At 42.9% G+C, this 26,519-nt stretch overlaps 1 protein-coding gene across 2 annotated transcripts in view; it reads right to left on the bottom strand.

The window, feature by feature from the left end:
* DNAH11 (dynein axonemal heavy chain 11) overlaps window positions 1-26,519 on the bottom strand; it is a 197,197-nt gene that overhangs the window by 16,640 nt on the left and 154,038 nt on the right. For both annotated transcript variants that reach the window (XM_084896194.1, XM_084896193.1), the window contains exons 64-72: window positions 19,182-19,386; window positions 17,351-17,515; window positions 13,630-13,770; window positions 10,256-10,426; window positions 9,444-9,566; window positions 8,116-8,309; window positions 6,794-6,942; window positions 5,903-6,030; window positions 1,643-1,870 (exon numbers count right to left, since the gene is read on the bottom strand). In XM_084896194.1, coding sequence (XP_084752320.1) covers window positions 1,643-1,870; window positions 5,903-6,030; window positions 6,794-6,942; window positions 8,116-8,309; window positions 9,444-9,566; window positions 10,256-10,426; window positions 13,630-13,770; window positions 17,351-17,515; window positions 19,182-19,386 — 1,504 coding nt within the window. The remainder of the gene's footprint in view (window positions 1-1,642; window positions 1,871-5,902; window positions 6,031-6,793; window positions 6,943-8,115; window positions 8,310-9,443; window positions 9,567-10,255; window positions 10,427-13,629; window positions 13,771-17,350; window positions 17,516-19,181; window positions 19,387-26,519) is intronic.

Here is a 26,519-nt window from a genome sequence, read left to right as displayed (position 1 = left end):
AAATATATTACTGTTAGTAAGAAATTTGTAGGGGCCCTGGGTGGTTTTGTTCGGTGGGTAGAGTGTCGGTCTTTGGACTAAAGGGCCCCTGGTTCGATTCCGACCAAGGGCACATGCCTGGGTTGCAGGCTCAATCGCCAGTAGGGGGTGTGCAGGAGGCAGCCCATCAATGATTTCTTTCATCACTGATGTTTCTATCTCTCTAGCCCTCTCCCTTCCTCTATGAAATCAATAAAAATATGTTTTAAAAAATCTGTAGGGGACCAAACAGAAGTGTCAAACTTTTATTTAGGAATTATGATCTAACAAGTCACCTAACGCCCTACAGGGTTGTTGACAACTTTGTGGTGACACACAGGAGCCAACTCCAGAAATCTCACATGGGAGAAGTGATTTTTAGCCTTGTTTAAGCCGCTGCTTTTTTGTTTTGTTTTGCTTTTATGCTTCTGGTAAATGGCCAACCACAATCCTGATAAAAGGGTGCTGGGAACCTCTTCACAGATAGTTAGATAGCTAGGGCACACGAGTTAATTCCCGTGAACGGCATAATCTGAATTAAAGACAAATCTTGTTTTCTAGCTTAATGACAGGTCAGCATTCATAAAAGACTCTTTACAATTTTAGGTTTTCCTTACAGTTTCCATTTGTGTGTTTAGTTTTTGGCCAAATATGTTTGTTGGGAAGTTCATTTAGTGCATCACTTCGATTTTGCTACTTATGATCAAATTTAGTCTTAATATTTCAGAGCACCCTTTCCACTAGATAAGAAATAATATACTCCTTGAAATTCTTAAGAATCTTTCCAATAAATGTAACCCTCAGTTAATAGAAGTGGCTTTCCAGATAGCAATGAAAAGAACTGATCAATAAACTAGAACTGGTGGTTTTTAGCTAGAGGACTTCATACATAGGCTTGGGGGATCTATTTATCCCTATGACTATACATAACACATTTTGAAAATGTGTATTTTATCAGACTATCAACGGGGTCCTTACCAAAAACAAACAAACAAAACAAAAAAACAACAACAAAGGCTGAAGGACAACTGAACTGAAGCATAATTGCTAAAGAAATGCTCAAAGTAAGAACAGAAGAGTTAGATATATTGAAAGACAATTGTTTTAGGGAGTTAGATAAAACCTCTTTCAATATATCTAAACCTACTTTGAGAATGTCACAACAGCCAGAAATTATAAATCGAGGGGCAATTAAAAAAACAAATACATGCCCACCGTAGTTCACAAAAAAAGCATACTGCAAATATGTAACTGGTCCAACAATGTTTTTTTTTTAGTCCCTTCTGTTTACACAGTCTTTTGTGTTTATATATGCTACAAATGACTCAATTATTTAATTAAGTAATTAACTGTATTCTTCAAAACTATATTCGTAGATAGCTAATTATTATAATTCTTTCATAATGGTCTGGGTATTGACCCAGAAGGCACTAGAGAAAAAGTTAAGCACAGACGTACGTACACACACACACACACACACACACTCACACTCACACTCACACTCACACACACACATATCAAGATTCACTTCATCCCTCTGTACACGTTTCATGAGCAGATGATGGTTCCACCGTTATGGGAGAAGGCCCTGACTCAGTGTCAGACCCGGCTTCTCCTTTCTTACCTGATCAAAGTTGTAGAGAGCAGCCTGTAAATTGGCCAGCATTCCTGTGGGGGGCTCATTAGTGATCTTAATGGAATTTTCCAGGAGTCCCTGTGGGATGATGTGTTCATTTGGTGTGGGTGCAGTCTCGGCACTCATGAAAACCCTGTAATCTCTGTGGCTTCCTTGGCTGAATCGTTCAAGGAGTTTCTCCAAGGTTCCCAGCCACTTGGCTACCAAGTGGACATTCTGAAAGACAGTATGATTTGTAATTCCTGTGAAACTCAAGTCTATTAGTTAAATTATAGGATTACAATTATTTTTTTCCTATACACTAATGTGTTGAACACTCAGAGAACTATGATGTAAATGTTCCTTTATTATCATGTTAGGAGAACAAAACAAAACAAAATTAAACAATGAACACATTAAGTGATCCAAGTCAACACAAGTTGTCTTTATAAACCCAAATCTCCTTCCAACACACTTACCTGCTTTTTTTAAAAAAATATATTTTATTGATTTTACACAGAGGGACAGAGAGTTAAAAACGTCGATGAGAGAGAAACATGGACCAGTTGCCTTTTGCACCCCCCCCCCACTGGGGATGTGCCCGCAACCAAGGTACATGCCCTTGACTGGAATCGAACCCGGGACCTTTCAGTCTGCAGGCCAACGCTCTATCCACTGAGCCAAACCGGTCCTGGCCACACTTACCAGCTTCTAACACCCATCACTTCTGAGATGGAGTTGCTCCATACTCTTTGTTAAAAGTCCAAACTCAATTTCTGAGACTTATCTGGGTTAGTTTAATCAAGTATAAAAACTAAAGGCCAGAAATGTGCCAGATCACCCACTTCATTACTTCTGATAGAAATCTCTTCTACTCAAACTCCTGCTCATTAGAATATGGACTCAAATGGATGTAAGGGATAAAAGGCTAGTGGAAAAAGAAAGCAATCAATCTTTGTTAAGATGGTCTATGTATTCCTATCATGCTATTTTTCTTAAAACCTAGAGCTGTCAGAAATTACAAAAGAAAAAAAATGTTGCCCTAGCTGGTTTGGCTTAGTGGATAGAGTATTGGCCAGTGGACTGAAGGGTCGTGGGTTCTATTCTGATCAAGGGCATGTACCTTGGTTGTAGGCTCGATCCCCTGCCCTGTCAGGCTGGGTACATGAGGCAACCAATGGATGTGTCTCTCTCTTTTTGATGTTTCTCTCTAACTCTCCCCCTCTCAAGAAAATCAATGGGAAATATCCTCCAGGAAGGATTGATAGAAAAGAGAGGAGAGAAGAGAAGAGAAGAGAAGAGAAGAGAAGAGAAGAGAAGAGAAGAGAAGAGAAGAGAAGAGAAAAAAGAAAGATGGAGGGGAGGGGAGAGGAAGAGGAGAGGGAAGGAGGGAGGGAGGAAGGGAGGAAAGAAAAAAGTAAGCAAGAGGAAGGGGAGAGAGGAAGGGAGGGAGGGAGGAAGGAAAAAAAAGAAAAAATGTCACCACCACCACCCCTCTTTGATTTTGATGTTTACAATTCACAGATTTGCTCCTCTAATACTAGAGGAGCTTGGTAGTTGGTGCTGAGAGAGAAGTATTAAAGCCACACCTCACATGCTCCAGGCTCTGGAGAAATCCTTGATATAGTGATGGGAACGTTACCCCCAGGGATATATTATCATTTCCAACAAAGAAAAAAATTTATGATAACAGCTACACAAATACCAAGAATGAAGGCAAACAGGGATGGGAATAGTAATGTGGGTATCTTTCTTTGAAACAATTCTGTAAAATGACTGGTTTAGCTGTTCACATCATTAGGCTTTTATACCCTGGGCAAACGCTGAACACTGGGAGGTGTCACGGGCTGAACTGTGCTGAAGTCCTAACCCTCAGAGCCTTAAAATGTGACTGTCTTTTGGAACAGGGCCTTTAGGAGGTAAATAAGGCTAAATACAGTCATTAGAGTCGGCCTTAAGCCAATACGAGTGCTGTGATAAGAGGAGACTGGAACACACGCAGAGGGGAGACCATGTGAAAACACAGGGAGATGACAACCACCTACAAACCAAGGAGAGACCTTAGCTGACACCTTGATCTTGAACTTTTAGCCTCCAAAACTAAGAAATTAAGTTTCTGTTTGGTTAAGCCACCCAATCTGTGATACTCTGGCATGGCAACCCAAGCAAACTTATACAGTAGGTGAGGGCTCTCTTGAAGTTTCCTCCTCTACATGCTTGCTACTAGATTATAATGAGAGAACTTCTCACACCTAATTGAGAAGCACTCCTACAAGCAAGCAGGGCCAAGAACAAAAATAAAACCTCTTTTGCAAGGGCAAAACCAGGGGTGGGCAAAAGCAGGTTTACACTTGTGAGTATGTTAAGTAGTGTTTATTCTTGTATTACTTATGAATTATTGTATTATCTCTATTACGACTGTAAACCTACCGTTGCCCATGCTGCATGTCCTAATTTTATATCTTATGAACTACGACAATCCCTTACTTGAAAAGTTTACTTGAGACACATGTAAACATATTCTAGGCTGTGACCTGCAGAAGACACGGGCACACTTGGGGATCCAGCCTGGGACCATTCTTTAGGACGCTGGCTCTGGGGCTGGTGAGATTCTCGTGCCTACCTGTCCAAGGGCAGCAAGTTTTGAGAAACTTTTTAGCCAATCCACACATTTTGAAAACCACCCATTTTCCCCCAGATAAATGATATTTAAAACCCATTATGTTGCCTGGCGCAGTGGCTCGGGGGTTGAGCGTCCACCTATGAACTAGAAAGTCACAGTTTGATTCCTGGTCAGGGCATATGCCTGGGGTTTCAGGCTTGATCTCCAGGAGGCAGCCGATCAATGATTCTCTCTCCCTCTCCCTTCCTCTCTGAAATCAACAATAACAACAACAACAAAAATTTTAAACCCATTATGTTAATTCCCAAACCATCTGGTGTGGATCTGAGATAAGATAGCTGCCAGCCTGCGCCTTTTAAAGAGTTTTCTCGGGAGTGTGGGCTTTTGATAAATTGCTAGTTAGAGGAGCTATGTCTGATAATAAGTGAACATTATAGAGTTTGGTTAAGAACTTATTAATATGTGCATGCATATATATCATATCCCCACACTGATAATAATTTACTGTAAATAACAACGTAATAAGTTTCCATTTAGTTGATCTCTTTCTTCAAAGTCTTGCTTCTCTTTTAACTGTAAATTAAAGAGATACTAGAATCCTCCAGAAACTGGGATAGCCAAGCCTGGATAGTCTCCTAATTATTCTATATGGAGAGAATTTTTTTAAAAATATATATATTTTATTTATTTTACACAGAGAGGAATTGAGAGGGATAGAGAGTTAGAAACATCGATGAGAGAGAAACATCGACCAGCTGCCTCCTGCACACCCCCTACTGGGGATGTGCCCGCAACCAAGGTACATGCCCTTGACCAGAATCGAACCCCGGACCTTTCAGTCCGCAGGCTGACGCTCTATCCATTGAGCCAAACAGGTCTCGGCTATGTGGAGAGAATGTTACACAACTAGTTAGGGGCAGAGTTGTATGAGAAAATTTATAAACTTTAAAGCAAATGAGAGAAATTATGACAGGGCTGTTGGCAATCTATATAAGCCTGTGTGTCCTCAAGCTCTGTTGGAGTGTCCAGTTATCTGAGTCAGGAGAATACTAGGGCTCCCTCTAGTGTAAGTGTCTGTCTATATGTCTATCTGGCTAGATATAAAGTTTTTTAATGCTTTAATCCTCACCTGAGGATATTTTTTTCCATTAATCTTTAGAGAGAGAGTAGAAGGGAGAGAGGAGAGGGAGGGGGGGGGGGAGGGAGGGAGGGAAAGAGAGAGTGAGTGAAAGAGAAACATTGATGTGTCTAGACACATTGACTGGTTGCCTCCCATACATGCCCCAAACGGGACTAGGGGTCAAACCTGCAACAGAGGTATGTTTACTTGACTGGGAATTGAACTCTCAACCCTTCAGTCTGAGGGCTGACACTCTTAACCACAGAGCCAAACCAGCCAGGGCCTCCTCCTGATATTTTTCATTTTAAGGCACAATGCCTAAAAAAACCCTCAAAAGATGATAGCCGTCTCTGTCAGCAGAGCCCCTAGGCACCTTTGGAGGGGTCGCTAATGCTGAGGAGATCCACTGGACCCCCTCTTCCCCCCCATACACACACCACCATTAATTCGAGGAAGGATCGTTCCCAGTGGCTGGGCAGCTCAATGGGCTCAGATCCGGTGTTTTCCATGAGAACGAGGCACTCACTTGGAGGATGACCCAGTGTCCTGCTTGGGAGGCCTTCTCCAGCGCCCTTTCTGCCACTGCCTCCTGGCCTTGCCCTAGAGACACGTTGTGGAGTTTTCCTGAGTCGATGGTAAACCCGAGTCTTTTGCCTGTGGGGAGGACACAGCATGTGGGAGGAAAGGAGTCAGGAGGCGAGCAGAGCCTGGGCTGTTGTGCTCCAACGTCCATGCGCGGTCACCACTGCTACCTTCCAGGTCACTTTCCCGCAGGATCCACACTCAACCTCTGAACTGTCAACAGGCAGCCGCTGGCGCTCTCCACAGCTGCCTCCGACGTTTTGATAGATGGCTAGCATTGTTACTGAGCTGCATAAACTCTAGCAGGAGTAGCAAAGCAAGTCCCTCATAAAAAGGAGCAACGTGTGGCAGACATCACCCCGTGCTGAGAAGGGACAGGCTCACAGGGTAAATGCAGGGGCCCTCACCTTGTGAGGCCGCGCTGGAACTGCGCACAGCCAGGTCTCGGCTCTATTAACCTCGTATTCTCGGCGCAGGCCACAGGGAATAGTAGTCCGGAGCATAAAGCCACAGCGCCTCGCACAAAGGAGCAGACCTGCTCTAATGACCATTATTTAGTCGTAGGGGGCACCCGAGTACACGAGCACGGAGAAAATTGCCCACTGGCCCTCGCATAGTCACAAGGTGGGAAAGAGTATGAAAGAAACGTGCATTAGGCTAACCAGAGGAATGCGCCATTTGAACATTTCTTCAGACTCTACAGTGTTATTAGTCTCACATTTTCCACACGCGCCATCTCCAGCAAATGGGGAGAAAAATAAAAGAAAAAACGAAGATAGGTGTCAACTGAAAGGAAGGGCCGGAGAGCGGGCCCGCCGGCCGCCTGGCCACTCACCGAGGACCTCGAGGTCTTTGAGGGCATCGACCCCCGGAGACAGGATGAAGAACACGGGGGTGGCTGGGCTGCTTCCCTCCAGGGCTTTCGCCAAGTCCAGTCTGGTCCTCTCCACGTACTTGGCACCCAGCTTTTCCTCCACGAAATTCCTATAAAACAACAACAACAAAAAAAAAAACCCAATTGCTTCTGAGGTACTTCTGACCTTGAGTTACAATTTGGATGAGCTTAAACCTCAAGCACAGGAAGAAAGCAAACCATGTTCTCCACGTGGGGTGTTGTGCTAGAATGACAGTATGGATCCAACTGGGCTCATGCAGAATTGCTAGGGGGATCCCTCTCTGCTTTTGAAGCCCTGAAAACCAGGAGCCTACATTCTATTTTGGGGGGGGCCACTGAGACCATCCCTCAGTACCATCACCTGCTCGTCCATAGCTTTGTATCTCCCCCCCCCCAGTCCCCTGCCAGACCCCCCATTACTTATTAACAGCTCATTAGATTTGCCACGGTGCAATTTTCCAGCCTGCTGGGCTTCTCATGAATATACAAATGCTTTTTGGGGTGTTGCTCACACAGGGAAGCTCCATTAAGCAGGAATTGTTTTCCAGCAGCACCCGATTTAGCAGAAAGCAAGTAGCACTGAGCAGAATTCATGTGCAGAGTAGGGTCTGGCAGAGGAGGCTGCAAAGGGAGAATGGGCTGAACTAGACAACGCCGAGGGGGAAACAGAGGCACGGGAATTCCAGGAAAGAAAGAGGAGCAGGGAAGGCAGTGGTGAACTCTGGTTGGCGAATTCCAACGAGAACACAAACTGTGTGTGAATAAAGAAAATTACCATTTGGAAGCCAAAAATACAGCAGAGAAAAAGGACCCTTGAGCCAAGATGCAGACAGGACTTTCTGCTTTTAAATCATGCTGGCTGCGAAGTGCTGGGACTCTGAGTGTCTCTAGGAAAGGAATTCGTTTTCATTTGACATGTAAAATCTCTGGAGCCAAAATGCCACCACAGAATAAAGACAAGGGAGATGAACACCTGGCTAACGCCTTTCCCAGGTCTCTGCACTCTGCTGACACCGCCTCTCCCCCCAAACATTTCCATTCTCTCCCCCCTCCCCTGCCCATTTCAGAATCAAGCTTTTCAGGAAGGATGTCCCGAATCCTGCTGTTAAATTTTTAACAACAGGAGTGAACACAATATCAACATTTCAGCAGAATCTCTCCTCATCGGTATGGACCATCAATGTCTCCGGCAGGTTCTCCCAGCCCCTGGAGACTCTTTCCTCTCGGTGAACCTGCATTTCCAAAGATGCTGGCCGCCCCACCTGAGTGCGTATGTCATCCTGTCAGGGCGCATGGCTCTCAAAATGATCAGCTTCTGTATCAGACTTTTCTTCTTCCACTCTTGCGGTAGCTTCTCTTTTTCTGGACACTCAGAGTCCACCCACTTCCTCCACTGCTTGGCAGATCCTTCCACATCTCTGTCGATGCCTCGGAATCCTTCCATCAGGGCTACTGCCTGTGATACAACAGGGGAACAGACAGGAACCGTTCATCTCGAGCCTTTGAGATAAAGACTTGTGCCTGCATCCAATCCTATATAAACAAGTTGTGCCGGACACTGTGTATTTGCTCTCCGGATTTACTCTGCACCCTTTTCTGCATGATCTCTAAGAGTCTCTTGGACAATGCTCCCTGGTTCTCTGGCCTGGTTGGATTTTCCCAATAGGAGGCAATGGCAAAGGCCTGGAGGGCTGGGGAAGAGAGAGGTCGGTGTGTTTCTTACCAGCTCTGCCTCAGAAGTGATCCAGTTGGGCATGTTCCTCTACCCAACGCCATAGCTCCTGCAGGCTAGCTCTCTCCCATCTCCTTATTTCTCAGTCATTTTAGGAACTGCTCCTTTTCCTTCCCTTTGCTATCTCCATTCCTGGTTGATTCCCTATTTCTTCTTCCCTTACTATGAAAATATACCCTACCCTTTGTTAAGCTTTTTTAAATCTCCCCTTTGAATGTGCCATCTGTTTTCTGTTGAGGCCTTGACCAATACACAATTGAATTTATACTTCTAAAGTATAATTCTAAACAAATTGGAATTTGACATTTTTTTCTTAAAAAAACTAAAGATCTAAATACACCATAAAAATAAGTCTTCAAGGCATAGAAATGGTTCCTTTTCTGAGGGGGGGGAGGGAAGAGTGGAGTCAAGCTTAGCATATGATGAGCATCTTAAAGGAATTACAGAGTCTGAGAATAAGCACCTAATTATAAAATAAAGTAGTGCCAGGCAGATTAAAAATTATTCATTTATATTTCTTGACTATTTTCAAAGGTCATAAAGGCTATACATATTCATTAACAACTTTTCTGCCCATTAAATAGGTCAAACATTTTTTTACTTTTAATAAGAAATCAGTCTCTTTAGTTGTACCCCTGAAACAAATATAATATTGTGTACCAACAATAAATGAAAAATAAAATTTAAAAAAGCAAAAAAACAAAACACACCACACAACACTCAATTTAGTAATATAATGATCAATCACATTGTATGGCATATTTCTACAACTGAAATGGTCTGTGTCACTTGGATTTTTAAAACTGCATTTCCACATTTGAAAGAACTGGGGTTTGAAAACCCATGTTCCTAACATACCTTAATGGCACTCCATGACTGAGTAGTTAGAAAGTCGACAGGACTCAGGTAACTGTGTTCAACAGTGAATCGAAGCAGGAAATCCAATTCATCAGGGTCTATCTCTTCCTTTCTCAACAAAATCTTGAGAATACACAAAATTGAAGAGAGTCATTTGGTTTACGTATCAAAATCATGACATCTGAAGTAGTTACTGCTTAATAGATATGATTAAGTAGCAGAATCAAGTCTTCCAAAACCTCTAACAGCAAATAATTATGAAGGATGGTTTATTCTAGTTTTATGCCTCTAAGTAACCTATTTGAAGTATGCTTTCACAGTTAAGTCTTCTGCTATTAGATCAAACATTTTAAAATTTATTTTACAAATTGAGAAAGCCTGAGATGACAATGGACCAAATTATTAAACAGAAGGTAGAGCTGTTACTATAAGTTAGTACTGGTGTGGGAATTTCATCCAAGACACTATGAGAATCACACCAGGAACTGGAACAAACTTTGGAATTCTGATTACAGAATTGACAAGAAGTCCATAGGACATTTTTGGGGGGTGGGGAGGGGCTCAGATGAAAATATTCCTAATTTCCCCATAAAAACATTACAAAGGTGAAAAGATCAAATACTCGAATTTTAGACTGTTTCTGCATTCTAGGTATTTTCACAATACATGATGGGTGGCACCGTGCAAGACAACATTTTATTTTAATTGAAAAGTTAATCCAAGGACTTCCAAAACACGGGTGTCTATGCTTCCCTTCAGAAACAAAGTACATCATACACTGAGACGGGCGCCTCGGGTTCTGATCTGCTCACCTGGAAGGCCATCTGGGACAGGAAGGTGAGCTTGTCCTTCTCAAACAGCGCCTGGCTGGTGTGGAGGAAGACGGCGTGGGTGATGCTCTCCATGAGGACCGAGATGCGCCCCTGCGTGTCCTCCACCCTGTCGGCCTGCTCCATGGCTCGGTGGAACAGCACGCTGAAAGCCTGCGGAGTTTACAGTGACTGTTCCAGGGCGATACCTGGTGCCTGGATGTCTAGCTGGGCCCCCGACACACAGGGCCACATACAGTTTAAAGCAGTGATTCTCAACCTTTCTAATGCTGCGATCCTTTAATACAGATCCTCCTGTTGTGGTGACCCCCAACCATGAAATTATTTTCGTTGCTACTTCATAACTAATTTTGCTACTGTGAATGAATTGCAATGTAAAGGGCCCTACAGCAGCGACCCATAGGTTGAGATCTGCTAGCAGGGTCGCCTAAGACCATTGGAAAACACATATTTACATTAAAATTCATTAACAGCAGCAAAATTACAGTGATGAAGTAGCAATGAAAATAATTTTATGGCTGGGGGTCACCACAACATGAGGAACTGTATTAAAGGATTGAAGCATTAGAAAGGTTGAGAACCACTGGTTTAAATGTATCTTTGGGGAGAGACAACAGGACAGGGTTTTTATGAAAACTATATGATAATTTGCTGTCATTACTATTATTAGCATCATTCCATAAAACCTACCTCGATCTCCTCCCTACACAACTACACTGCACCATCCTCTTTGCATGTTTTTTTGTCTCCATAGTTGTTGTCCTTTTTAAAATTTAGTTATTTTAAGTCCTTTGCATTCCTGCACAAATTTTAGAATCAGTTTACCAATTTCTAAAAAAAAAAAAAAAAAGTTTTCTGGGATTTTGATTGAAACTGAATTGAATTTATACATCATTTTGAAGAGACATGACATCTTAATAATAATGAGTGTTCTAAACCAAAATCATGATCTCTCTCTCTTCATTTACCTAGGCCTATTGAAATTTTCTCAAGGATGTTTAGTTGCTTTCAGTATGCAGATCTTGTATTTGCTTTGTTAAAATTATCCCTAAAAGTTTCATAGTTTTGAAAGCTATTAGACATAGTATTGGGTTATTATTTCCCTTGTCCCTCATATATAGAAATACAACAGATTGCTCTGTATTGATTTTATACCCTATAATCTTGCTAAAAACTCAATTCTTAGTCCTAAGAGTGTCTTTGTAGATTTCTTCTGATTCTCTACATACATAATCAGGTCATCTGTGGGGGGAAAAAAGACAGCTTTCTTCTTTTTAAAAAATCTCTGTGCCTTTTAATGTGTTATTGCATTAGCTATAACCTCCCGTGCAGTGAACAGAAGTGTTTTAGAGGAGATATCCGTGTCTTGTTCTAATCTTAGGGGAAAGCATTCTATTTTTCAACACTGAGTTACACTGACATTAGCTGTAGATCTTCGTAGATGCCCTCTGTCACACTGAGAAGTTACCATCTACTCCTAGTTTGTTCAGAGTTGTGTGGGTTTTGTTTTTTTTTTAAACCAGGTGTTGAAATTTGTCAAGTTCTTTGTCTGCATTCATCGAAATGGTCATATGGGTTTTCTCTTTTATTCCAGTAATAGGAAGCATTACATTGTGTGATCTTTTCATATTTAACCAACTTACATTCCTGGTACAAATTCCACTTGGGCATAATATACCATGTTTTTTTTATATATATGGCTGGATTCAATTTGCCCTCTCTCCTTGAGTAGTTTTGCAACAATGTTCATGAAGGAGGCAGCTCTGTCGTTTTCTTTTCTCATAATGCCTTAGCTTAGTTCTGGTATCTGGGTATACTGGACTGACACTACTGATTTCCTTTTATTGTTCTTGTTTTCTGTGACTGTCCATAACCTAATCCCACTGCTTTCAGTCCCATACTACTAGACCCTGCTAGTTATTCTTGATTCTTTTCCTTTTCTTTTTTGCCCACATCAAACCCATATCCAAGGACTGATTATTCCAGCTTCAAATCATATCACAAGTCTATTCACTTCTGAGTCTTGTCATATCAGCCTTCTACTTAAAGCCTTTCACTGGCTTATCTTGGCACACAGACTAGAATTCAAAATCCCCATCAGGCCATGGGCCTCCGATGATCTAGAGTAGACCTTCTCACCTCTCTCAACTCCGTTTTGTCAACTTCTCCCTCACTCATTACCCTCCACCCACATAGATTCATTCACTACCTGGATCCCAAACTCTCATGTCTTACATATCCTTATTTTCTCCACTCTTCACGTGGCTAAATCCTATTTACCCTCCAGGAATCAGTTCTAATGTCGCCTCCTTCGAGAGGCCTTCTCTGAGCCTCCAATGAAACAGTCCCACCATGCCCACTATTGCCTCTCATGGTATTTATCACTTTTACACACACACACACACACACACAAACACACACACACGCACACTGACCCCCATATATCTTCACTCATACCTGCCTGTGCTTTTTTTTTTTTTTTTTTTTTTTAAACCCTGCATATTCAGTGACCACCCCAGCATCTGGCATGATGATTGATTTCAATAACTATTTATTTAAAAATTGACTGAAGAATGAATACTGCCCAGAGGCAGAACCGGGCAAAGCAGAGCATAGGCTTTGGCATCACAGATTCAAATTCTGTCTCTTTAAGTAAAATTTATTCAGAATCTGAAAATGTTCATTTTCTTCTTTTAATAGGGGTAAAACGGTATACTATATTGAGATGTTTCAGGCACAAGAACGAACTCAAGTATGGAAGTGCCTTGCATGTAGTAATGGCTTAAAATATAGTTGTTCTTGTTTTTTCTCCCTCAATACCAAAATAATACAGGAAATCTCTTTAAAGAGATCTACATTTTCACAAAGAAAGTATAGAAGCTTCAGGGACATTTTTCTTATCTATATTGAACTCCTCAAGATTCTGTTTAAGAACAAAAACAAGTATAAGGTTTCATAGTTTACCAGCAATTAACTCAAAGCCTAGAGACAGAGAAACATCAATCAGAACGTCAAACCTCAGGGAAGGTAGAGGACTGTGGGGGTAATGGGGAGAGTTCAACCAAAGGACTTATATGCATGTATATAAGCCTCATCTATGGACACAACAGGGGGTGGGGGCATGAATGGGAGGTGGGGGAGGGGTAATAGAGGAATAAGGACACATATGTAATACCTTAATAAAGAAAAAAATGAAAATTATAAACGAAAGTTGGAGAATAAGGATGTTTTGGCTTCTTTGTTAGCTAGACCCTCATGACTCCTTACTTGGGGCACTAATTGCTTAAAAATAAATTCTAAGCTTCCAGAAACAAGTCCCCAAAGCTAAGTACTTTTCTTCGCTTATTCAGCATTACCTTCAAGGAGAACTGATAGACGGGGTTGATTTTTCTGAGGTCATTAATAACAAAATAAAGAAGAGCTGCTCTCGCGGCCACTGGCCGGTAACATTCTCGGGCCTCGTTGATCTTCTTTTCGTTTTCTCTAGCTTCAGTCACCTGTGGTGAGAGCAAACAACAGGAGTAACTCAACTGTTCACATTCTCTATTCTTATCCAAGTCATGGAAGGGACATATCTGAAAGGAGAAATTATTCGTATCAAATAGTTAACAGCCACAGCTGGTTTGGCTCAGTGGACAGAGCCTCGGCTTGCAGACTGAAGGATCCTGGGTTCAATTCCAGTCAAGGGCACTTGCCCAGATTTCACACTCAATTCCCATTGGAGGATGTGCAGGAGACAGCCAATCAATGCTTCTCTCTCATCACTGATGTTTCTCTCTCTCCCTCTCCCTTCTTCTCTAAAATCAATAAAAAAATAAAAAATATATATTTAAAAGATAACATAGCATCTATGTGCTTGCTGTTCAAAATTATTAAATTCATATTAAAACAATTTTAATTTTATATTTGCTATGAATATTAAAATATTTAAAATAATGAACATCTGAAATAATTTTTTCATAGGCATTCCAAGGAGAAGGGATATAATGCCAGATGTTTTGATGACAGGTTGAACAAACTCGATGTTTCGGTGCTACAGAATTTATTCCGAGTAATGTCACCTTTCTGCTCCCCATAACCCGCCCCCCTGCTTTCAGGGGTTAATAACCTAGGTATATTGCCTCCCAGGGAGAGCTCTTACAAGTCTGCTGGGCCAATTCAATGCCAATAACTTTATTAGTCAACAAGGTATACAAAAGCAGCCAAGGTCAATAATATGTAATAGCCAGGCTTACTAAAAAGCCTCTCTACGAAGACTCTCATGACTGTCTAGTTTTGACTTTGCACCAGAGCATCCATATGCTCATATGTTTCCATTTAGTTTATCATTATGTGTTAGCCTCTGGGTACATTCAGAGAGATAATTAAAAGAAACCACTCTCAACCAACATTCGCTTTTATTCAAGGCTCAAACATCTATTTCTTTTAGCCAGGACCACTGCTGGCCACTATATGATGCAGTATTTCCCGAAATTTTTTACATCTATTTTTTTTATAGACTTGATCCATATTTGTGTATAAAAGGAAATAAAGAAAATGTAGAGCAGAGAGGGGTGTCCCTCTATGGCAACATATTAAGAAGACAGGGAGAGGCATTTGAAGAGACAATTAGAAGTTAATTTGAAAGCTAAGACCAAATTTACTTAATTGTTCTAAATCTTTTTTTAAAAACATTAATTCTTTTTAAAAAATATATATATATATATTTTATTGATTTTGTACAGAGAGGAAGGGAGAGAGATAGAGAGTTAGAAACATCGATGAGAGAGTGTCATCGATCAGCTGCCTCTTGCACACCCCCTACTGGGGATATGCCCACAACCAAGGTACATGCCCTTGACCAGAATCGAACCCAGGACCTTTCAGTCCCCAAGCCGACACTATCCATTGAGCCAAACCAGTTTTGGCAATTGCTCTAATCTTTACCATCTCAGGAGCCCCCTAGAATTCCTTTTAAGTAAATAAGAGAGTAATTTGGAATTCCATTTCCTTGCTTAAATTCATTTTAAGCAAGGAAATGGAATTTCCTTGACACAGCCTCTGCTGGGCAATTAGCAGATTGCTTAGGAATGAGGGTGTTCCAAAAAGCGAGTGAGGGTTTCTCTGATTTTGCAACAACGGGGTTTTAAGGGTTAACGGTTCCTTGTGAAAACCCACTGGGCATAAAACACCTGGGACACACGCTGCAGCTCAGCGGGACGTTACTCAGTGAGAAACCTCCCGGGCTTTTAGGACACGACATTTCCCCTGTGTGAGTAAGGCACCTGAGAACAGCAGGTGACCATCTCTTGCTCGGCCTCCCCGCCCTGATGGCTTGGACACAAACCTTCATCTCTAAGTGATTCTCTAAGATGTACAACAGCCGAGGAGCCCTGTGGTGAGGCTGGCCGAGGTGTTTGCCAGGGCTAGACACCAAATGAAATCTTTTCCGAATTCAGACCCTCTTAGCCAGCAGGCCCCAGGGTTCCTCAAATGTGGTCACAGAACAAACAACAGGCCCTAGCCAGTTTGGCTCAGGGGATAGAGCGTCGGCCCCTGGACTGAAGGGTCCCACGTTCGATTTTGGTCAGGGGGCATGTATCTGGGTTGCAGGTTCCCCGGCCCTGGTGGGATATATGCAGGAGTCAACCAATGTATCTCTCTTACATCGATGTTTCTCTCTGTCTCTCCCTCTCTCTCCTACTCTCTCTAAATATTAATAGAAGAATATCCTCAGGTGAGGACTAACAACAAAACAAAACAGCGGAAACCGGTTTGGTTCAGTGGATAGAGCGTCAGTCTGCGGACTGAAAGTGAAATAAGAAATTAAGAATATACAACTCAGGTAAAAACTGCTGTTTGAATTTTTAAAACCTGCTAAGGCAATTTTCCTGTGCCTGGGGTCATAACCTTTGGAGATTAACCACTGAGTTCTGCTTCTGCAAGATAGGGCCACATTCCAATGTCCAGCAGGATGTGACTGGAAATGACCCTGCGGGCTGACACCAGTTTTTAGAATATAGTCTTTAGGATTCAGAATGTAGAACAAAGGAAAATTCCTGTGGTTTGAACAGTTGCAGAGTTCCCCAGCGGTCGGACGGTGCAGGGGGAGAATTTGGAGAGACTTGCTTTGTTCATTGCACAATGGGCTTAGGGAGGATGAGTTCAAGTTCTGGGCAAGGTTACAGGCAGAACTTTCTTTTTCATTAAAGAGCCAGCCCTATGTACACTTAGTGGTTATCTCAATGCTGGCCTCGAAAACAATGCTGTTCTATCCAATTAAAAAAAAAATGCACCTGGTGTGGTATTGAGATTGTGGGCATATTTGGTCTCTGGCCTGCAAGGTCAGACAGCTAAGTTTATCTTCATCATTCTTCAAAAGGGCTAAAGCAAACTAGAAAGCAACATTTTATCTAGGAAGAACAGCAGAAAATTCCAAAAAACAGTTTGTTGCAAAATGGGGGTTTTCCTTCTCAGAACCTTTAAAAATAACTACCTGCCCCTAAAGCCTCACAGTCATGTAGGGTCCGCCTGCGTGTGGTACTCTTGTGGCTGTCCTGGCCAGATATTTCAATAAATTCTTGCCTGCTTTTTAAAATTAATCATCAGCCTCTGGTGGTCTTATTTTGAACCCAGGATTCGACCCCACAACAAAAGGTCCCAGGTTCGATTCTGGTCCGGGGCATGTACGTTGGTGGCCGGCACATCCCTGGTGCGGGGTGTGCAGGAGGCAGCTGGTCGATGTTTCTCTCTCATAGACGTTTCTAGCTCTCTATCCCTCTCCCTTCCTCTCTGTGGAAAATCAATAAAATATATTAAAAAACAAACAAACAAAACACACACACACACACACACACACACACACACAAACTCCACCACCACCAAATAACAGCCTGAAGGAGTCTATTCCGAACGCCTGGGTCTCTGTGGAATGAGGAGCAGCACAGCTGGGCCCCACAAAGCCCGTTTTTAGGGCAGTTTATCAGAGATCCATCCGTCCCCTTTGAGAGATTACACCTCCCTCCATGCACTGTCACTCAGTGGAGCACTGGAGTCGTGCCCACGCCCCCCCCCCCCCCCGTGCCCGGCCTCTCCCACCTTGTGCTCTATCTTGGCGGCCGTGGCCTTGCTGGCCTCCAGCCTCTCCACCAGCCGCGTGTCGCCCAGGAAGCTGCCCTGGGCCGCCGACAGGCGCAGCAGGAGGTCGTCCTCCAGGGCCTTCAGCTCGATCTTGCAGTCGTTCTGCTGCTTGGTCAGAAGCAGCTGCACACACCGAGAGAAGCGGAAGACGTGGTGGTTAGAGTCCCGTTTTTAAGCAGAGATTCCTGACTCACCCATTTCATGGGCTCCTTTAGAATGACACCTACGTAACATTAAAACACACCTATCGCCCACCATCCAGAACTGAAATATCATTGCTGACATGTACACATAAGGAACCGTTTGATATTGAAATTGGGTCTCAAAAGAACTGTTGGCCCAGAAAGAAGCTCACTACAGACTGATTCATATGCCTTTCAGCATAACCATTATTGCTTGTCTCAGTTTTGATTCTTAAGTATATTTCCAGTAGGACATGATCTCGCTCATCTAGGGGAAATGGTGAACAACATAGACTGATGAACAAGAACAGACCCAGAGATAAGGAGCCACGGGTCAGACTGCTGGACCTCAAAGGGAGGGTGGGGATGAAAGGGAGAGATCAACCGAAGGACTTATGTGTATACATATGAGCTAACCAGTGGTCAAGGACAATAGGGGGTGGGGGGATGGGGATTGGAATGGGGGGTTGAGGACAAATATGTGATACCTTAATAGGAAATTTAAAAAAAATTAAAAAATAAAATGCACCGATAATCATGTTTAACCATTCTTTCGGGAAGTGTCAGAGCGGCTGCACTGTGGGTCCAGAGGGAGAACACCTGTCATCATGGCTTAGCACCGTGGGCCGGACGCTGCTGTTTCAGGAACCGCCCCTGAGAACCATTTACACCAGGAGGAGCCGCTTTTCCCAACCAGGGTCAGATGGGACGTACTCCCAGCTTTTAGGCCAAACAGACTCTGTCCCTATTACTTAACTCTACAACGGCCTTCTTCCTGTGTTTATAATCTTTCTCTGGTGTTCTTGTTGTCTGTATTCAACACTGAATTTAATTCTTTTTCCCCAATCAGGACACTTAAAGCGATAAATTTTCCTTTAACTGTTAGTCATTATCAAAGACAAGTCCCTTAAATTTTTTCTTTTTCTCTTTTTTTCTTGGGGGTCAGGGAGAGGAGAGGTATTAAGGATATTTTTTTTTCCATTGCTTTTCAGACAGAGTGGGAGGGAGGGAAAGGGGAAGGGTAGGGAGGGAGAGAAAGAGAGGGAGAAACATCGATGTGAGAGAGAGACATTGACCAGTTGCCTCTCGCACAAGCCCTGACAGGGAGTGGGGAAGGAAGCCCCAAACCCAGGTATGTGCCCTTAACCAGGAATCAAGCCTGTGACCCTTCAGTGCCAAGCCAGTGCTCTAACCACTGAGCCCACCGGCCAGGGCAGGCCCCTTAAATTTTCCAACCTTACTCCTTTACTCCTCTTTTCCGTTCTTTTGCCCTGGCTGATCGGCTGTGACCGCCCAACTGCAAAGCCACGTGCCTGCAGCCACACAGGCCTCTGCTTCCCGAGGCTCTCAGGCCTTTGCCTGTCCATCACTGGCATCAAACCAGACCGGGAGCCAGCCCTCCTCCTACCTGGGACAACCCTAACTGCCTCCTTCATCAGACGCCCCCTGGATTTCCGCTCCTGCTCACACATACCCTCTTTTTTCTCAGTTAGACTGGAAGGTCCTGGCGGGCAGGGCTCCTGTCTAACTCTCGTGTGTGTGCGGCAGCTTAATGTGTGCAAAGCAGGTGCTGAGTAAGTGTTGGTGGATGATGTCGCATGTTTTACCTTAAGCTTCTCCAAATCCGGCCTTTCGATGCTGACCACCTCTGCCAGCAGCTGGGCTTCCAGACCGTCTTCTGTGACCGTGAAATTGAGGAGGGTTGTCTGCGCTTGCAATTCTGGCTTATAGTGAGGATTGGCCAGCTTTGTGTGCAGGAGGAGGCGGAAGTTCTCGTGAAACTCACACTCTTTGTCTCCAATCCTGATACACCTGGAGGGGACAGAACGGACATTCAGGAGCTCCCCCGGAACCAGGGCGGACATCAAAGTGCCATTCCAACCCCGCGTGCTGCTCATGTGTCCGGGCCTCAGGACCAGGCGGTTCAGGGTTTCTCAGCTGCTCTCGGTTTCCCTAAAGTAAAAAAGGACAGGAATTACCCCCCCCCGAACCTCTCTGTACTGACCTTTCCTCATATGCAAAACGGTGGTAACAGCAGTCTTCACCTAACAATTACAGTGGTGCCTCACACAACGAACTTAATTCGTTCCAGGAGCAAGTTTGTTATGCGAAAAGTTCGTTATGTGAAACGCGTTTTCCCATAACAATACATGTTAAAAAAAATAATTCGTTCTGTAGCATAAAATATGCTAAGATGACATAAAAAAAATATGCTAAGATGACATATTTTTATTTAGATACATCTAAAAACAATTTTTTTAAAAAAAAAACACACATTTTTTTAATTTTAAGACAGACTAAGTAGAGTCTACCGAATCTTGCACATCTTCATCCATTTTCTGCTTTTTGGCCGATGGTTTCATGAAAAACCTGTCCAAAGTTTGCTGTGCGAGGCGTTCGTTATGCGAGGCACCACTGTACATACACTAAATCACATAAAGGACCTAAACCAACAAAAAGGTGAGCTTCTATTATTATAATCACTGTGACTCACCTTATAATACACATCGTTATTCTTTAAGGGTAAAATGAGTATGCATGCGTTTGTCCACATCTGTGTACAGGTGTATGTATATTTAAAATTTACATACAGTAAACATGCATGTATACTTCAAATCACTTTCCAGTACTTGGGCACTGGGTCCAGGACAAAGTTGAAGAGGCCCCCGTGCCGGATGGCTCCCCCTCCTCCTGCTCCATCTCGCACAGGCCTGGGCTCTGGCAGCCAGGCTTCCGTTGTGTGTGCCTGCTGCCCTGGCCAGGGGCACCAGGGGCTGGCACTTCGTCCACGCTCTTCCAATCACAGTGCCCTATCCTGGGGCTGGCGTTTGGGACAGAGAGAGGGGAGAGTTGGAACTGGAACCTAAAAGATTGTGTGGAAGTCCGCCTGTCCTTCTGGTGAGCCGAGTGGCACAGAAAGACACCCCTGGCTTCCCAGAGGAGGAGAAGGAAGCGATACGCAGATGGAGGAGCAGAGCCAAGGGACGTGCTCTGGGTTCCCGCCTTCCCTGCAGCCTGGCTGCACTTGCACATCCGTTGCCATGACACCCCGCAGCCTTGGAACGGGGCTCTCCGTGGAGCCCGACCTGGATGGAGGTGGCTGCTGTGACTGTGAACAAAACACGGAATGAATGCCGCCTCTCCCCGAGGGAGGGCCTGGTTTTTGCCGTTCTCAGATGCTGGGAATTGTAAGGACCTGGTCACCTGGCTCCATTCCCCTGTGGGTCCTTTTATTTACTTGGCTAATAAATATGTTTAAAACACCTTCAAGGGGACAGATCAAAGGTCTTCCCAATTAAAAGATAGGCAAAGGATCTGAATGGATATTTTTCCAAAGAAAACAGACAAATGGTCAATAAACACCCAAAAAGATGCTCACCATCATTAATCATCTAGAAAACGCAAATCAAAGCCACAGGGAGGTACCACGTCATACCTACCAGATAGCTACAGCCAAAAACCACAGGCAATAGCAAGTGCTGGGATGAAATGAGAACCCTCATAAACTGCAGGTGGGAATGTAAAATGGGGTAACCACTTTGGAAAACAGTATGGGCAGTTTCTCAGAATTTTAAACATAGAGTTATCATTTAGCTCAGCCATTCTGCTCCTAGATGGAGAATCAAAAAAAAATGGAAAACGTATGTCCACATAGAATTTGTACACAAATGTGTACAGCAGCATTATTCGTAATACATTGCCAAAGGGTAGAAACAACCTAAATGTCTGATAGATAAATAAAATGTGGTATATCTAAACAATAGAATATTATTCAACCATAAAAAAGAAAGTATTGATATATGCTACCACATGGATGAACCTTGAAAACATTGTCAAGTGAAAGAAGCCAATCACAGAAGACCACATATTATATGATTCTATTAATAGGAAATAATTAGAATAGGCAAATCAAATAGGCAAATCAAAGTAGGTTTGATTGCTTAGGAATTTCAATTCTAAAACTGACTTGGTAATGGCTGCCCAATGCTGTGAATATAGTAAGAACCAAGGAGTTGTTCACTTTAAGTGACATATTGGATATATATGAATTATACCTTAGTAATGATACTGCCAAAAAAAGAAAAAAGAAAAAAAGAGAACAACCTATCAAGAGGTCAACCACTAACATTTGGCCTTTCTTGGTCTGTTAGGAAATCAACCATGCTAACTGTAGTTTTTCAGATTTTATCAGTCTGCTAAGCATCGTTTCTCAGAGGCTGTTGCTTCACTTTTGAGCATATTGAGCTGTCTCACAGGATGGTCTTATTTGAGAAGAACACATTTTTAGTTCACCTTGTTTTTGACTGAAGACATTTGCAACCATATCTACATTGGGGACATCATCCAATTTCTCCCATTACTTGAGTTTCCCTTTCCAAGGTTTTCCAAAATAGATCTCACAAGTCAAGCTTTGAGAAAATCTTCCTTTGTTGGCACCAGCAACTGTTGGCCTAGATGCCAAGATTTGCATCAGTGGCTTCTAAAGGAGATTTTCAGAGTGAGAGTTTGTGTTGTTACTGCCTGGGACTCTCACACTTACAAGCAATATCAAGGCGGATACTCATTTACATCGCCACAGGAAGAACACACACTCTCAACCAACCTCCATGCACAGCTTGTGCTTTTCTGATTACGGCTCCATCTCAGTTTCAATTCATTCCTCCCTTGCCAAGTGTCTCAGAAATGCCAGGTCTGACACTACCATTCATGATTTTGTGTTGAATGTCCCCTCCTTTGCTCATGAATTTTCACTGGGTTTGAGTTCATATTTCATAAACTTCCTGTTTTAATCACTAATCCATATCCCCAGATGAAAAGAGAATTTAAACATTTTTACACTGGTCTGGGTGAAAAAGGTGAAGGGGAAAAAAAATAAAAAGAAACAAACAAAAAAAACCCTCATGGTCACAGACACCAGTGTGGTGTTTACAGAGGGAAAGGGAGTGGGAGGAGGTAGGAGGTAAATGGGGAATAAATGGTGATGGAAGGAGACTTGACCTGAGATGGTGAACACACAATACAATGTACAGATGATGCTACAGAAGGGTATACCTGAAGCCTATATAATTTTATTAACCAGTGTCACCCCAATAAATTCAATTTAAAAAATAGAGGCCCAAAAAATCCCCCCAAATAAACATTTAAGTTTAAATGAAGTGCACTGAATAAATAAAGTCTAGAATTTTCATTATTGTTGTAAAAGGATAGCTTGTGGCAGAATTAGGAACTGCAGTAAGAAATCAAAGGAATTTTGAGATTTGTGTGGAGGGTGTGTATATATATATATATATATATATATATATATATATATATATATATATATGAGAGAATCAAAACAAGCCTCCAGGCCCTGACTGGTTTGGCTCAGTGGATAGAGTGTCGGCCTGCAAACTCAGGGGTCCCAGGTTCGATTCCAGTCAGGGGCATGTGCCTTGGTTGCAGGCACATCCCCAGTGGGGTGTGTAGGAGGCAGCCGATCGATGTTTCTGTTCTCTCTCATCATCAATGCTTCTAACTCTCTGTCCCTCTCTCTTCCTTTCTGTAAAAAATCAATAAAATATATTAAAAAAACAAAGCAAAACAACAACAAACCTCCAGCAAGGCAACTAACATTTCTAAAAGTCATAGGAGTTCAGGCCTTAGGGGAGAAATCCCTCTTGGGCAGGGATTGGAGAACAGGGTCTGTAAGGGGCCAGAGAGTCTCTGCCACATACTCTTTAATATTGACAACCCTTTAAAACAATTGTTAGCTCTTCATAAGTTATACATGTGTCTAATGACTATGTTGCACACCTAAAACTAATATAGTATTGTATGTCGACTATAATTTTTTAAAAAGTTGAAAAAAAAAGTCAAAGATAAACAACAACAGCAAGTCATTCTTAGCTCACAGGCCTTATCAGCACAGGCTGGTTGCCATTTGCCACTCTAGAGGGTCACACCAGGTAGTGGCATTAGCGTAATCTCCTCTCAAGGCAATAGCAGCTGATCTCCAAGGATTTCCTGGGAACACCAAGCTACAATTTTTTTTCCCCATCAGCCACTACACACAACTGCGCTTCCCTTCCCTAGGCTTTTGAGAAAACATACACCACAAATCACATTAGACTGGCCAACATGGATTATGGGGCTGGACAATTTTGCAGGAGACAAAGCCATTAACTGGTTAAATATGTACTCAATGGAACAGCTCCATAAGGCGGCTCTGAGGGGACTCCAGGGCTCTCCAAATCCCACTTGCGTGTCTATAGATACGCCATGAAGCATTCATAATTTGGGAACCAGAAATCTATCTGCTGGGTTTTCTCTGTGAGGAGAGTTAGTTGGGGGGACTCTGCTGAGCTGATGGAAGAGATAAGGATGTCTGCCTGTAAAATTGGTTTTACATTTTGCTCTGAAACCTTCTTCATTAAGCTTAGATTTCCCAGGGATAGTAAATTATCCTCAACTGGGGTGTTCATGATCTACGAAAGGCAAGCACTACAAAATGACTAGGTGGGTTTTATCACTGTTGCTGGGTTAATTTTTGGTTAATCTCCTAACTGGGAAAATTAAATGGATGGCTAATGCTCTCTCAGGACTTGAAGGATCTGGACGATGAATGAGTTAACCAGAGGAGTGAGAAAAGCCAACATCCCTGTGCTGTTTCTGTGAAAGACAGGAATCCAGAGGTCATGACTGCCACACCACAGAAGGCAGCTGTGAGCTCCTGAGCTTAACTCTTCAGTGAGAAGTAACAGCAAGGCATGGAGAGCAGCATACAATGGAGAAGTGTGGTTACTTTCTTCAATGAGTAGTTCTTAACCTACTTTCCAGCCCTATGTCTTCCAGGAATAGGACACTGTATGAGAGAGAGAGAGGAGAGAGAGAGAGAGAGAGAGAGAAAGAGAGAGAGAGAGAGAGATGTGTGTGTGTGTGTGTGTGTGTGTGTGTGTGTGTGTGTGTGTGTGTTTGGAGGAGGTGGAGGGTGGTGGGAGAGAAGAGACAGGAATCTCTGAATCTGCTGGGGAGTTGCTCCTATTGGATGTCCATACATTTCTCCAAGTGATGATCTCCTTCCTCGCTTCTCATTGGCCAAGAATTGCTGGCTTAGAGGTGAGAGACTAATTATACGAACACAACCTGAAATGTGTGTCTTCCCAGTACAAACACGATGCCTTAATTGGATAGGATAGAGTGAGTAAAAAACATTGTTTCACCTACCAGAGTTGTCATTTTAAGGCAAGAAGATCCCCTAGTGATCATTCAGCTAATTCCTTTTTATGAACCCAGTGAGTTTATGACTTGTCCAAGGTCAGAGAACTTAAAAGCAGAGTGGGGATTAGAACCCAGGACTGGACTCCTGGTATAAAGCTCATTTCACAGCATCAGACTGAAGGTTCATTTGCTATGCTGGATGATGACAGCTTGTAACCCTAACCTCTGCTGACCTGTCTGACCATCAGTCACAAGAGGGTACTGAGAGAATATGATGGATTCATAGCAATCAATGGCTAATAGACACACACACACACACACACACACAAAATTAAAGACACAGCTCAGAGAACATGCCTGCTGATCTTTGGGTAGGAATTCTGTCCTTGTTTCTGAAGGAGAATAGTACTGATTATCAAGGTGCCCAGCCCCAATCCAAGAGCTATGACTTCTGGTAGATACTTGCATAAAATGAATTACCTAATTTATAAAGTGATAAAAATAAAGCACAACTTACATAAAAGTTTTCTAACTCCTGGCTCTCAGGAAAAGAAGATGCAGTATTTTAAGTACGCCAAAATGCTCCCTCCTTCACTGAAATGTTGTGTCATAAAGACAATCATCTACAGATTAACTGTAAATTCAGTTTTCCATGTCAGGTTTGCATAAAAATCAGGTATACTGGGAATTTCAACATTCTTTCAAAAGTTTATTCAAAATCCAGCCCAAAGGTGTCATGGGATGAAAAGATTCCTAATTTCCTCAAGTCATGAAAGGTCACTATTGTTAAGAAGGACTGATAGGCAAATGACATGAAAAGCACTTGCAAGTGATTTACTGGTGAATGTTCACAGCCATTTCTCTGATAAGCCTGGGATACATCTCTCCCAGTGTTCGGATTTACCTGAGAGCCAGAATCTCTGCGCAGAAAGAGAGGAGGTACTGTCCCAGTCTATCCAAGACGATTGTCTAAAATTGAGATTATCATCTGGAAACTAAGGAAGTGTCTCTTACTTTTGTTAGAGCTGTCCCTGAGATTCAGGGTAGCTACTTGGAAAATGCCATCAGTCTTGGATCATAAAGACCTACATAGATGCTGTTAGTGACCAGAACCTGAGCAAACACCATCATTTTTCATCGCCATCTGACAGCAAACATGGAAAAGCAACATCTTCCATTAGAATGAGGACTTGGCACCTGTGGCAGACCAAAGTTTTTACTAAGAAGGAGCTGCACAGAGAACCTTTTAAAGAAGAGATTTGCAAAACCTTTCTTCCAATGCTGTCTGTTTGGAGAGAAATTTCCTAAGAGAGTGTCTCTAAGATGGACAATGCAGACAGCTAACAAATTCTCTGAATATGAGGAATTCCATTCTCCGGGCCTCATCAGAGCTATTCTGTCAGAGTAAAGAGATAGCAGCTGGGTCTTAAGATAAATAAATAATAAAGTCCCACTAGTTGGAAAGAAAGAAACACTTAGGAGAAGGAAAAACAACTTTTCAGCGGACACCTAAAAGCCTTCCTGCATGCCCCGCTGTTTAAAATTAAAAGCTTCTGGGTGAGACTTGCAAGCTCCAACAGCTCCGGCTGAGAGCAGCCAAAAGGATCAGGTGGAGAGCAGGCAGAGGGAGGTGTTACCTAGCAACCTGGGCAGAGGTGTTACTTAGCAACCTGGGCAGGAGGGGCTGTTCCACTTGGTCCAACCTGGTTTCTGCTGAAAGCCACACAGCTGGCAAGACTTCCAAGGAA

This window comes from Pipistrellus hanaki, assembly GCF_964339955.1.
Source record: "Pipistrellus hanaki genome assembly, chromosome: 10".
NCBI classification, from domain to species: Eukaryota; Metazoa; Chordata; class Mammalia; order Chiroptera; family Vespertilionidae; genus Pipistrellus; species Pipistrellus hanaki.
The sequence above is the reverse complement of the archived record's forward strand: the minus strand, read 5'-3'. Positions and strand labels throughout refer to the sequence as shown.